The 13,290-nt window shown below is 41.7% G+C and overlaps 1 protein-coding gene across 4 annotated transcripts in view; it reads left to right on the top strand.

Annotated features, from left to right (window-relative positions):
- gria3b (glutamate receptor, ionotropic, AMPA 3b) overlaps window positions 1-13,290 on the top strand; it is a 74,951-nt gene that overhangs the window by 13,734 nt on the left and 47,927 nt on the right. For all 4 annotated transcript variants that reach the window (XR_009714001.1, XR_009714000.1, XM_061275228.1 and 1 more), the window contains exon 3: window positions 10,551-10,790. Coding sequence is in view for 2 of the 4 variants with exons in the window: in XM_061275228.1 (XP_061131212.1) it covers window positions 10,551-10,790 (240 nt within the window). In the remaining 2 variants the exon portion in view is untranslated. The remainder of the gene's footprint in view (window positions 1-10,550; window positions 10,791-13,290) is intronic.

The raw sequence follows: 13,290 nt of genomic DNA, 5'->3' as shown, positions 1-13,290 counted from the left end.
CAACGCGGTCATTTAATCAGCAATTTGGTCATCCTGCAGTTAAGAAGCAATCGAAGTTTGGATGCTTTAAGACTAATTCATTTGAGCAACTGAGTGCGAATGTATAGATAAAATAAATAATTAAATTTTCTGTCATGGCATGTCATTCTGTCATGTGGATATTATTGAAAAATATCATACGATTGGACTCTGCCAGCAAAGAGCAAAAGCCAAACATAAAAATCATCTTAAAAGGGACATTTATCATACTTACTTCCTATTTCACACTAAACTTGCCAATGCTTTTAATCTTGCGGCTGATTGCAGCATTGAATAATTGATTGCGTATCCTGAAGGGGATAATCTGTATTTTATTTCAGTGCGTGACTTGGAAATGTAAACGGTTATTACGTGGGTTTATTTCATTACGGCAGTAAATGATAAAATGATCATCACTGCAAAAGTGTTTTGTAGTTACACTGGAGTCTGAAGGAACCATTTTTTCCACTTCTACGGGGGCCTTGATGATCATTACCACCCAGTTGACCAAACATATCGCTATAGAATTGAATTTCTTTCAATGTGTTTTTCTGTTGAGTAGTCATTGATAAATCTTGCTGATTTACTTGGGCCTATTCATGCCATATTTCTTTTTTATTGATGTATCTTGCCCACACGCCCGGCCGTGCCATGGCCGCTGTAATGCTGCAAATATCCCCCCTGCTGTGTCATAAAAAAAACATTATTTTATGCTATATATAGGCACCGGCGTAAAAGCGCATCACAGCTGATTCTGCAGCACTCCAAAGAGTTATTTATTCTGTAAAAATGAGTCAATACATAATCATACTTATGGTCAAGTGTGTGTCACTTCTGGCATACTGTGGAGGTAGGGGATTAAATATGCAATGTTTATATGGAAGAACTCAAGCAACATTCTTTAACATGGCAGAAAAACAGTAGACAAAAGCTTTATTTTGCAATGAAAGAATATTTTGCTGAGCCACAAAGAGTTGCCAAATGTTTTTTTTTTTTTTCTGTGAGGACTAATTCAGTGGCGCTCTGCCTTGCTGACCGGTGTGCAGCTCACACTTTTCTTTTTACTTTTTTTTGTGGGAAATTTGCTGAAGAGTGAGCTTTTATTGAAAGCTTTGACTGACTGCTCTCTTGGAATAGCTTACAGCTCAGTTGCCATCCTCTGTTTTCTCTCTTTCTCTCTCTCTCTCTCTCTCTCTCTCTCTCTCTCCCTCTTGCTCTGTCTTTGTGCATTTACTTTTATCATTCAGGGACAGAGTACTGTCTCAGCAAGGGTGCTAATAAGATGAAAAGTGGCATTGAATTGGATTGTGGCTGTGAAGATTTTTTTTTCCAAGTGATGTCTTCAAGGTTAAACAACTGGTTGCATCTCCCGTCCTCTTTGATTTTGTCAATTGTTCTTCATAGAATGTTAAGGAGATAGGAGAGTCTGCTTTCTTTACACTCCACCCTGGCTGTAATCAGGCTTCCCCATGCAAATTATTCAGTGACTGTTTCTGTTTCCCCTCATAGGATATCTTGACATATTGTTTGATAAGCAAGGCCACTGGCAAAGGCTAACTTAAGCAAAAGCAAGTAGCTGATGATCATCCCCTCACACAGACCCTGTGTGACAGCCCCTCAGTTTCTCACGTTGGACACACCAATCTAAAATCCCTCAGGACAGAAACAACAAGTCAGGAATCATTGTGCTCACATGTTTTGCACCGCCACAGAAATATGGAAATTCAGCAGTCCCTGCTGCACTGCTATGCTGATGAGCAAAAGAGAAAATGACAACCCAAAAGTGGTTTAGCAAACAGGACGGAGGCCCAGTCCTCATAGATTACATAGCTTTTTATGTTTTATGTCTTTTGGCCTTTTGTCCACATGGAAACTGCACATCAGCGCTTTTGGGAACCTTAGAGGATAAAGGGTCTTTCTTTCACTGCTGTTGTCTGGTTACAGTAATTGTTTGGATTCAACATTTTAACCTAAAGTAGTACATGAATGCTAGTGTCGAAGTATTTACGGTAACAGTAAATTTCTTATTAAATCATTACTTAGCATAGCAGCTAAAATAAGCATCACTCATTTGCAATGGGTGCTTTTAACCACTTTGCCGATGAAATATACGGCATTTACAGACATATTTTGATACGGAAGAAATAAATATTATCAGTGAACAATTAGTCACAACTGTGTTCCATGGGAACAAAATATTACACTTTAGTCAATAAATTTAATAAAAAGGAATGTAGTGTATGCTGATCATCCATCCGACCCATCCTGCCAATCATCCATCCGTTCATCCATCCCACCCTACCCACCTCACCCATCCGACCCATCCACCCGACAATCCTCCCACCCACACATCCGACCCATCCTGCCCACCCACCCAATTCTTCCTTCCATCCATCCATCTATCCATCCATCCATCCATCCATCCCAATAGCCTGAGATTTGCTTGGTGAAAGTAAGCTAATTATTGTGCAACATACTGTAATTATACATTATTCCAAGAAAGGCAACATTAACCAGGGATAATTAAGAAGTTTATTTCTGGACTGAAGGTCAAGACCCAAGAAGTAGTACCACTGGGAAACATGCTTGGATTTGAAAAGAATATATGTGGAGTAAGCCTCGAAAACAACATTGAGGTTGATGTACACAGGCGAGACAGAAAAACAATCCAGCATTTTGACATGGGAAAATGAGAAACTATGGCCCTGGATCATCCAAGTAGGCACAAGAACAAGCTGCCAGGTATTTTCTCCTGATGTTTACAATTGAATTCAAAACAAGTCAAGTCAATCTGGCTCTACAGATGCAATATCACCATAAATGTTTACCCGAGCGAGACCAGCCCCCCTGCAGTCAAGTTGAATTGGTTTCTAAGCAATTACTGTCATATATTTGATTGGGCTGCAAGTTCTTTTATTTTTCTTTGATAAAAAAGCACTTTTCACAAAGACTTAGCATGATCCGTTTGAGTTGATTTAACAAAAGCAGATCATTATTTGACCGAAGCCCTGACCGCATGTGACAGCGAGCATTCAAACGTTTGAGTTCAGCTGACCTTTTGGATTTGCTGCCCTCGACGCTGTTGCGCCCTCCCCGTGACTCGTCTCGTTGGCGTCAGTGTTAGCTATGCAGATAAAGCCGCACGTGGCGGTACGCGTCGCCACTCTTTAATGACTGTCCCTTCCTGTCGTATCACAGGTTTGCTCCATCCCCGGTCAGCGCGTTCTTCCTCGCTTTGTGCTCGCTCGCGCCCTCCATATTCATCGTGCGACGAGAATCACGCCTTGGGCTCGCAAAGTTGATTGGGAGGATTAGTGGCGTGTGAGATACTTTGTCACCAGCTTTCTGGGAAATCCAATTATGGAATATCATAAGCCTTACGTGTTTCATACACGGGTGAATCCTCCTTAAAAATGCATGCAGGCGTACTCACCGGGTCAGTGTTTAGCAGCTGTCCCCTCTCTAGTGCTCTTGTGACAATCTCCCAGACTGTGTGAGGGGAGATGTGTTTTTTTTTTTGGATGATACAAGGCCTGAAGCACTCTTCCTGTTCTCTCCCCTGCATTGCAGCAAACGGTGAACAGCATGAGCGCGACCAAGTAGGGATTGTTATTTGCTCGCTTTACATCGGCCAGTCTCTAAAAAAAAAAAAGATGGCCAAGGGTTTTCCTCTCTTATCTGCGTTTGCAGATAGTCTTTAATTGCACGTGTTAAGGAGACGACATACTGCAGAGGAGGGCACGCTGCGTGAAATTTTTGCATGCATCAAATCCCCTTGGAAATGATTTTCTTCACAGCGACCATCAATAAAACAGCGTTATCTAAAGTTTTTAAATACCCATCATGTTTCGACAATGTTCTCGCTTAAACTTTCTGCCCCCTTGCTCCTGCATAATGAGTATGTCAGTCAAACAAGGTGTATCAAAACGCGGATTAAAGAAATCGCCAATAGAAGGTTTGTTTGGCCCGGGCTTTCGGCTCCCGGCCCTGTTTGCTGTTCACTTGTCAAACAATGCGCGACAGTAAGACCTTGAAGGTGACAATACCTGTCACAAGAGGATGGGCTTGAGAGGTGCTCATTCCCTTTGGGATTGCTTACCGGGCAATCTCCCAAGTATGGCGCACAATCGCCAAGAGGCCAAGTGGAAAGCCACAGAGGTGCAAGGAGAAGGCAGGCGATAGTTGAATGAAGTCGAGTGATTGTGAAGAACGACAATATACTGTACAAACTGACACGCTTGACCTTATGTCGGTTTCTTACTATGACATTGTGATTACATTTTTGGTTGGGAATTATGGAAGCTTCACCACTATAGTACTGCAATTAATCCACTTTTTAACACTTCTCCCACATATTTAAAAAAAACGTAGATTTATTTAATTTATGTTACTTGTGATCACAGTATGTGAAGTGTACTTTTTCTATAAGCACATTTTTTAGTTTCCTCTACGTACAATTCTTTCTGCGGAGCTGACATCACAAGTATTGCTGAGAAGCTGACTAATTACAATTCCGATTGTGGATGTGGCATTACAAGGCCAAGGAAAAACAGATCAGTTCATCCTCACGTTCTGCAGGAGCCTGATAATTGAATCAAGTGTGTTTAACGAGGGAAACTTGGAAAACATGGAGGAATGCGGCCTCCCGAGGACTGGAGTTTGACACCCGTGATCGACATGAATTGTATGACATCATAGCCATGCTGCTGTAATCCATCAATGATACAAGATGAACAGAACTCAATTGGCACATGGCCAAAATGCAAGAACGTGTGTGTGTGTGTGTGTGTGTGTGTGTGTGTGTGTTGTTCTAATCATTTACCCCCTATCAATGAACTAATTGTTTCCAACAATTTTCTGCACCCCTTTGTCGGGAAACGGGAATGTAACTTGTGTAATTAGTTGGGAGTGAGCATGGTATTATGTTCATAAAAGCCTTTGGTAGCATTTTATGAGCATAGTTGTCTTTCAAAGAAATATTATTGTCACATCCAGGGTGATAAACACATATTTTCAACAGCTCTTTTCAAGTTCTTAATTGCAATTGCCCTGGAAGCATGAGCGAAACAGGGGAGTTCTCTTATCAAGTGAGTTCACTGAGAGTTAATTCCGAAAATATGAATATGCATAAAATATACATATTGAAAAAAAATATGGAGAGGCTGATGCAGCAAGACGAGTGACATCTTCTCTTTAATGTTTCACGGCGGCTTCAATGCCGCTTTACTATTTGAGTTAACACTTTGATGCGCGCTGCACTTTTCTACGGTGAAAGCTGATGCAACCCCCCAAGGGCACTTAGGAGCTATCTGCTCCTGACAGCATCCCCTCTTCCGGGCAGGTCCCAAAGTTGGAGTAAGAGTAGGGGGGAGTAAAAGCGCTATATACGGCTCATAAGACACACAATGGAAACTGTAATGTGCCGTTTATGACGAAAGAAAATAGCTAAAAAGATACAATCATCTTTGACATTTAGTGACCTTTGCCCTTCCCCCCTTGGCGATGCAAAAAAAAAAAAACACAAAAGGTTAGCGTAGTCTAAATACAGTTCAAGAAAGATATTTCTTTCTAGAATGAGCTCAAAGTGCCTGCAGGGTAGCGCGTATCCATCTGAGCTAGCATTCCAGCAAGCCAGTCAACTCAAGTGATGCGTCAGAAATGTAACATCCCTCTAGCACTCCTGTGTGTCCTGATTATGGAAGGGAATGAGGGCGGCGCAACTGTGTGTGTTTGACCAGTGAACTGGAGATGGGACGCTTGGTTCCCTGCAGCGGCAAAGGAGCAGTTAGCTACACAAGGAAAAGTAAATGAGATTAGAGGCCAAGGAATGGGCAAGAAGGCAAAGATTTCTTTGAGTCGTTAGATCTCTCCACTATGACGTCATTCACGGCCACGCTTGTCTCAGTAATATGCTATTATTGAAATTCAAGGTGACACTCAAGGAATCGTCGGATTAGACTAAACACTGTGTGATTTCTTCAGAGCTGTGGGGACAGTTCCAGCCTTTGTGTTTTCCCTCAACGGGCAACTCATTCAATTTTATTTAATCACCATGAGGGATGAGCTTCATGCAGCCACACTCTCCTCTGAGAATGCACACTGTTTTTTCTATTTTTTTTCTCCACGAGTCCGGTACCAGTTTGCTTAGCTGATGCAGTCGACTGATATCATGGAGGGAGACCGTGTAAGGACGGATGAGAGAGAGGCACTCAGGTCGAGAGAGAGAGGGAGAGGGAGAGCGAGAGCGAAAGAGAGAGAATCACACTTGAAGAGATGGTTTGCTGCAGGGCAGGAGCAGATGGCTGAGGCAAAAGGCAGACAACAAAAGGAGAGGTCAGGATAAAGACTGGGGATAAAGGTGAGGAGAAAGAGGCGATGGAAAGTTCAGGATTTTCTGGAAACAAATACATAAATACAGACCCCCCCTTGGGTCTAGCCAGCCAGAAATTTCCATATGTAAGAACTAATGTTCAAGTCAGTACATTAAACTTGCGGCTTAGTCCAGTTATTTAGCAGCAAGTGGTGCTTCAGTGAACTTTTCATTTTACAGCAAACTTCAAATCCCTCCCGGTGGGCAAATATGTAATGGCTTATTGCCTGGTTGCATATTTTCTCATTTTTAATACAGGAAAATCAGTAGTAAGCTCTTCTTTCCTACTAAGAATTAAAAAATTCTATACATGGAAGTAACAGTGTGAAGAAAATTTTTGAAAAAACACTTGATTTAAATTTGAAAATCACATAAAAATACGTAGTTGTTGATCAATTAAAAACACAACAGCTTTGAAGAGTGGCTAGGAATTGTACTCTGAGCATTTTGAGAAACGTTGCATTTTGACTGATCATCAGTCAGCATGAAAATCAATTTTGGACACAGGAACCAATAGATGTCTCAACATACTTGGAACTAGTCAGTGTGGATTTTTGAATTCAGCCAATAGTGATTTTTACAAGAAGGCAGTTGGCATGAGTTGAGGAATAAAGTTAAAAGTGACTTGTTATATAGCCTACCCACCACTTTGGGTTGAGGATTTGTTGCTCAGTATTTTTATCCATCAAGGGGTAAATTAAATTATCAAAGCTACCAAGAATGGTTCAACTCTAATCAAATCGCATGGGTCAAAATGGTTATATCACCCTTGAGTAAAACTAACCCAATCCGCTCAAAATTAAAAAATGACGAGAATGTTCACATTAACTGAAGACTTGTTCATACGTAGGTGTAAATATGAACATCCCTCGAGAACATCAACATTATTGAAAGAGTTCCAATGAAGTCGAACCCATTCTCACGTTAATATTTTGCAATATTTTTACAACTTGTAGAATAACAAGTGTGCTTGACCCACAGCTTTCACAACAAAAAGTGCTTACGGACAATTGTCAGCTTGTTCCTCCCACCTGAGTCTTCATTATAGTAATATCAGAAGCTTTGTATGTCTCCAAAAGAGCTAAGAGAACCTGCAGCATGTTTACAATTTACATAATGATCTCACTGCTCTTGATGCAAGTGTTTGGGTAGAGTTGCCTGGCTAAAGTAGTAGTCATTTCTTTCTTACAGACAAGATGGCACATTGCTTAAGGCTTAGTGATCAACAGCATAGCGAGTCTCCCTCGAGGGCTCTCCAAAGTTACTTTTAATGCCGTCTGCAGGATGCCGACACCCGTGAAGCCCCAGCGTGTGGTGGAGCTTGTTAGTGGGCAAGAGTAAGAAAACAAAAGGTTTCTTCACACGCCAGCTTCATTGAAAATCAATAGCACAGCTTACATTAATTGTATGTAGTAGTACACTAATGGTGCTTGAAGTCTAAGCAGTAGGGCATGCTTATTTTACTATATATCCCAAATGATGTTTAGGTGGATGAGGTACAAGTTCAACATGGTTCAGAAGTAAGCAGGTGTGCAAGAGAGGAGTTGCAACTGATTATTTTGATAAACAATTCTTCTATGAATAAATAAACTGGCTAATTGGAATGAAGATTGATGAGCAGTATATAAGCCCATTTAAAGCAACACCCCATTTGTATTTGTTAAAAAGATTAATTCACTGGCTTAAAGTGGGGTGACTATGAGCATTACTTGAATTTACCCAACACTATTGAATTCCCACATTATTATTTATTTTTAGTTATTGTTTAGCCAGTTTTTCATCGGGGCGCAATGGTTGGGTATCAAGGCACCCGCCAGCAATTAAACCTGCAAGCACTACTAGTACAGTTTTTCAATCATATTGTTAGTAAATAACACAAGAAACATTTGAGTAGGAATTAAATATATAATATATATACTTTATATTCATGACAACACCAGTGTTGGTTGGTACAGTGTTGGTAGAAAACCCGACATCCTAATACCTCTGAGCAGTGCAACCGGCTGTTGTGAGTGTGTGTGTGTGTCTGCCCCCGAAATGGACGAGCTCATTCCTCAGTCCCTTAAAACCTTGCCAGAGTATGACAACGCCTCTGAACATTGTTCCGCACACTATTGCTCATGGGATCGCAAACCCTTCCACTACAATAAGACTGTGACACCAAAAAGGGAGTTCAGTGCCATATCACATAGAGTATCTGTTATTGAAGATCAGCCTCACTCAAAGCTGAACCTAATAAGCAGAGGACAGCTGGATCGAGGGAAAAAGATGCCGCCAGACCTGGTCCCTTGGGACGTGTTCTGTGTCAGAACTGGCCTAGATTAAGAGGGAGCAGAGGAAACTGCTGGCTTCCATTCACCGTAGAAGATAACAGCAGCTCTTAGTGACAATACTGCTGTCCATCTGTTGATTCACTAACAGGATGCGGGTGTTGCTGCAGGTGCCGCACCTTGGGCGAGGTGTCTGCAGCGAGCTAGATAGGCGGGAAAGGGAATTAGAGTGGATGAGGCAAATCCCGCCACTAACAGGTTCTTTCATTCACAAGTAATTGCGCTAAAGAGCTCAATATGTGAGCTCTGTCGTGTTCTCCTGAGTATCAGCATGTTGCGTGCAGACTGAAAGACACAACAAGGCTTGCCTGCATGAAATCATTCAGAGAGCTTTGGGTTTTGTTGCAATTAGGGCTGGATGATTTTGAAAAATAATGTAATTGCAATTATTTTCCTATATATTTAATATCATTCCAAATACATTTTTGTGGTGTATATACATATATAGTATGTAAAATAGAGGCTACTGTCAAACAAAAATTATTCTTTGTCATTATTTATTATCATTATTTAGGGTTTCCGCAGAGCTTTAAAGTTCCTAAAAGACAATAAATTAATTAATCGTAAAACAAGGCCATTAAAATGCATTCAAGCAAACTTTCAAGTCTTGAAAATCATACAGCGCTTTTGTCTTTTTAAAAAGTTGTCAAGACGTCCAGCAGTATTTTATGAGAATAAATACGTACTCTCAAATCCCCAAATAACTGAATATTCTTAAAAAATATATTTACCAAATGACTCTTATGGTAAGATCACGCAATGATGACAGAGAACATAACACGACAACACAACTGTGATATGGTTTTAATTGGGACCAACGTTGTGGAATTTGGCTTAAATTTTAAATCGTATCAAAACAGTTTGAGATGCCTTAAGCTGTAGAAACTTTGGTTGTGATGTTGATTTGAGTTTGATAAATTGTTCAGCCTTAATTGCAATATAGTCAGAAAACACAAAATGTGCAATATTTGAAATGACTGAGTCTCGTTTTTAGACTTGCATGCCGTTTGACGTTTGAAGTGACTCTCGAACGGATAACTGCAGCAAAATCAGGCACCTGTTTAACTCAGCCGTTTAATGTGACACGATGTAACGATCCTTCCCAACATCCGACCATTGTAGTGAAATATTCAAAGTGTTTACAGCTGCTAGGGATGCTTCATTACCCAGAGGGAGCACTTGAGAGTAAATCAGACTAAGCGAGCAGCGGTCGGTGAAAGGCTACGAAAGCACACCTGTAGCTGGGACCATTAGGGCGAGGTTTCACATACAATGGATCTTCTCTGACTGAAAATGGTGCGCATTCATCACCCACTAGAGTGCATGATGAATGCACAGACGAATGTGCATGTGTCACATGTTAAAACCCCTGAAGGAGTTCTGGGTTTGTTACCCGGGTACAAATACTACTTTCATGACAGAAGGTGTGGGTAAAGGGATCCGAAAACTGTTTTTGCTTTTATTAAAAATAAGATTTATTATAAACTTGTCATCTGTGAATTAGTCGGGATTCTTGATGGAAAAACATGCAGAAATCGTCGTGCTTTGGAAGGTGTTCCTTAAGAAGATTAATGAGAGGAAAAAGACTATATGAGTAACCCGGTTTGTGAAGGCATATTAGCCAGGGTATGCTGTCAAGTCTTATCAATTGTATTGAGGGGCATTCGGATTCACATCAAGCTTTAATTGGCTATTTGTGGAAGTTCAAATGATCCAATCGATCGTTTAGTGCCTGAAGTGATGAGGCGCAAGTTTTTCAATGCACAGACGCGAATTTTGCCGAGACAAGCCTTAACCCTCTGGTTCTCCGGCATATCTTTGCTTTTTTGCAGTTTGCTCCCAGTTCTCCCGCGGTGTGTACGCCATCTTCGGATTCTACGACAAAAAGTCCATGAACACCTTGACGTCCTTCTGCGGAGCGCTGCATACCTCCTTCGTCACACCCAGTTACCCCACCGACAACGAGGTGCAATTTGTCATCCAGATGCGTCCTGCGCTACGAGGAGCGGTCCTAAGTCTGATCTCGCACTACAAGTGGCAGAAGTTTGTCTACCTCTACGACACGGACCGAGGTAAGAGACAGCCGTGAAATATACTGCAGACTCAAAAAATAAAAAATAAAATCCCTAGAGGCACAATGTCTTGACACTGTGGTGGTTTGTTCAAAGATACTGCTGTTATACCCTTGACATTTGACTTTTACAGGTTGGTGAGACACTGCTTAACAAATCTATTAGACAACTTGTCATAAAAAGCAAGAAGAGTCCATCTGGCATCTTGAAGTGTGTTAATACAGACTATTACTTTAGGCGCTTTACTATGTTGAACAGCAATGAGGTATTTTAAACTGAATTGAAAAGCTCGTTAGATTTTGTCTGAGGTGTCAGTGTTTCAGATCGTTTAAGAGTTTAAGATAAGCAGGAATACAAATATGTAACTCAATTTGACATTTGGTTTATATACAGTAATCGAAACACTAATTGAATTAATACATTACATTTAGTAACAGCACTTTTTCTGAATGGCATGGCCATACTTAACACGGTGAGGACAGACGGCCCAGTGTGAATGTATCAGCAAATAAATGATACAATGGGTGGCAGATATGGATGACTGCCGTCCCCCTATTTCTGACAGTAAACAGTGACAAGACACAATAAATGTTGCAGTGCCTTAGAATAGCATCTGAACATAAGGGTAAGCAACGGAAAGCCCGTAATACTCTCTAAGAGCCTTGTAATGCTTGAAATGATAACAGCACTAATGTATACAGTAGTGCTATGTTATGTAAATCAGTACAAATATATCAGAAGCTCGTATTAACACATAGCTCTTGGAGAAATGGTGTCTCATGAGCAATAATCTTTGGGTACTTGGAACAGTTGGCTGGTTTGTGTCAGTTAATCTTCTGTTTAATCATGTTGATAGTGGCTCGTCTGTCATGGGAAATGAGGTATGTCACATCTGCCGCTAAAATGTTTTCCCTCCCAAATCGCAGGCGCTGCCTGCTTGGGGCTGCCGTGCTTTGTGCTGCGGCAATGAGGGCTTTGTGTTGTTCTCAGATTGAATTGCCTTGTTGACAATAGACTCTGGTTTAATGCGGCGGTGCCTCACGTTTAGGACGGCCTGTCAACAAGTTTCATTTCAGGGGAATTTCTAATGTCAAATGAAAAAAGGAGCTCATTATCTCACAACAGAATAATGATCCCGTCATACTGAAACTTGGGGGAGGTACATGTTCATCCTACGACAAACTAAGATATTTTATGCCTTTGTCTTTGTGGGGAAACATGCGGATCGGCATAGTCTTCACACATTTGCATGCATTTGAGATGTTTACTTGCTCGTTAATAGAAGGCAGATAAGCTTCAGGCAATCGGGATTTCTCTTAGGCCCTTTTCTTTCACCTCATCAACCCGCCCCTCTTCCTCCTGCTTTAAGGCAGGATATGAAGTCTGTCTTTGGGTCTTCAAGTCTGATTCTCAGCTGAAGGCCTTAATCCAGCGCACAGCCTGCAGATAACGCGTGGTTAATTAGGGTCACTCTGACTAGAACACTCATCGGCTCTTCCCTGCGGATGCGAGCAACCCACACGTCCTTCAGCACGGCCGACGCTGCTGAGCCGCAGCCGCCGTCCCTCCATTTTGCCTCCTCCGTATGTCTGAGGGCAGGCGGATAGGAGGTAGGGGACGAGGACACTGGAAAAGTGGCCGAGTGAGAGTGATGGTGAACACTTACTATAAAGAAAGTGCAGGGACCAGCGGGTATCAGAGGGAGGGGAACGCGAGAAGAAGGAAACAAAACACGATTCAGTCCAGCAATTAAGGCAACAGTAGGCACGTGTGTTACCTGTGTACAGACAATTCCCGGTGTACACCGGAGGAACAAGACCCCCCACCCCACCCCGTGCCAGAGGCAATGCCAAGCTACTTTTACCTCGATCCTGACTGCCAGTGATGTAAGTCGATCCCTTATTAGTGGGAGGACATTGGCCCCAGGAGGGGATAAAGTCGTTTATTGATGCACTCCATCCAGCTCTTTGGGGGGCTTTGACATTTGGCTCATCAAGCAGACAGATGTGTCAGAGAGCCTCTACCTCTTCTTATCACCAAATGCAGCTCCCTTGCTCCTATGGACACGCACTTCTGCTTAAACAAGGGAAAAGTGACACACAACCTATTCCTCTTGCGTGTCCTCCAATAATCAGTAATCAAATGATACATTTGTTTAGAACCTTGATTTAAGGAACCGACTAGGAAAAGGGCTCATTCCTTAGTATATTTTTTTGTGGGCTAAAAACACCCAACACAGTACAAAACAATTTGTTGGGGGTGGGGTCAGGAAATGTTGTGGCGTTACCTTTGATGGGAACATCAGCACTACCAACATGGCCGGCACACTGATGCATTTTAGCCTGCTCTAGTCTACTGTAAGTCATCTATGATGACAGCAGTCAGAAACATCGCTGTTGACGGCCAATAAAAGGCACTGTGTCTAATTGGGGTCACATTCTGAAATAAAGAGACTTAAATAGCTATGATTTATTACTGGAATGCATATTTTTTTTTTCTG

This window comes from Syngnathus typhle, linkage group LG1 (assembly GCF_033458585.1).
Source record: "Syngnathus typhle isolate RoL2023-S1 ecotype Sweden linkage group LG1, RoL_Styp_1.0, whole genome shotgun sequence".
NCBI classification, from domain to species: domain Eukaryota; kingdom Metazoa; phylum Chordata; class Actinopteri; order Syngnathiformes; family Syngnathidae; genus Syngnathus; species Syngnathus typhle.
The sequence above is the reverse complement of the archived record's forward strand: the minus strand, read 5'-3'. Positions and strand labels throughout refer to the sequence as shown.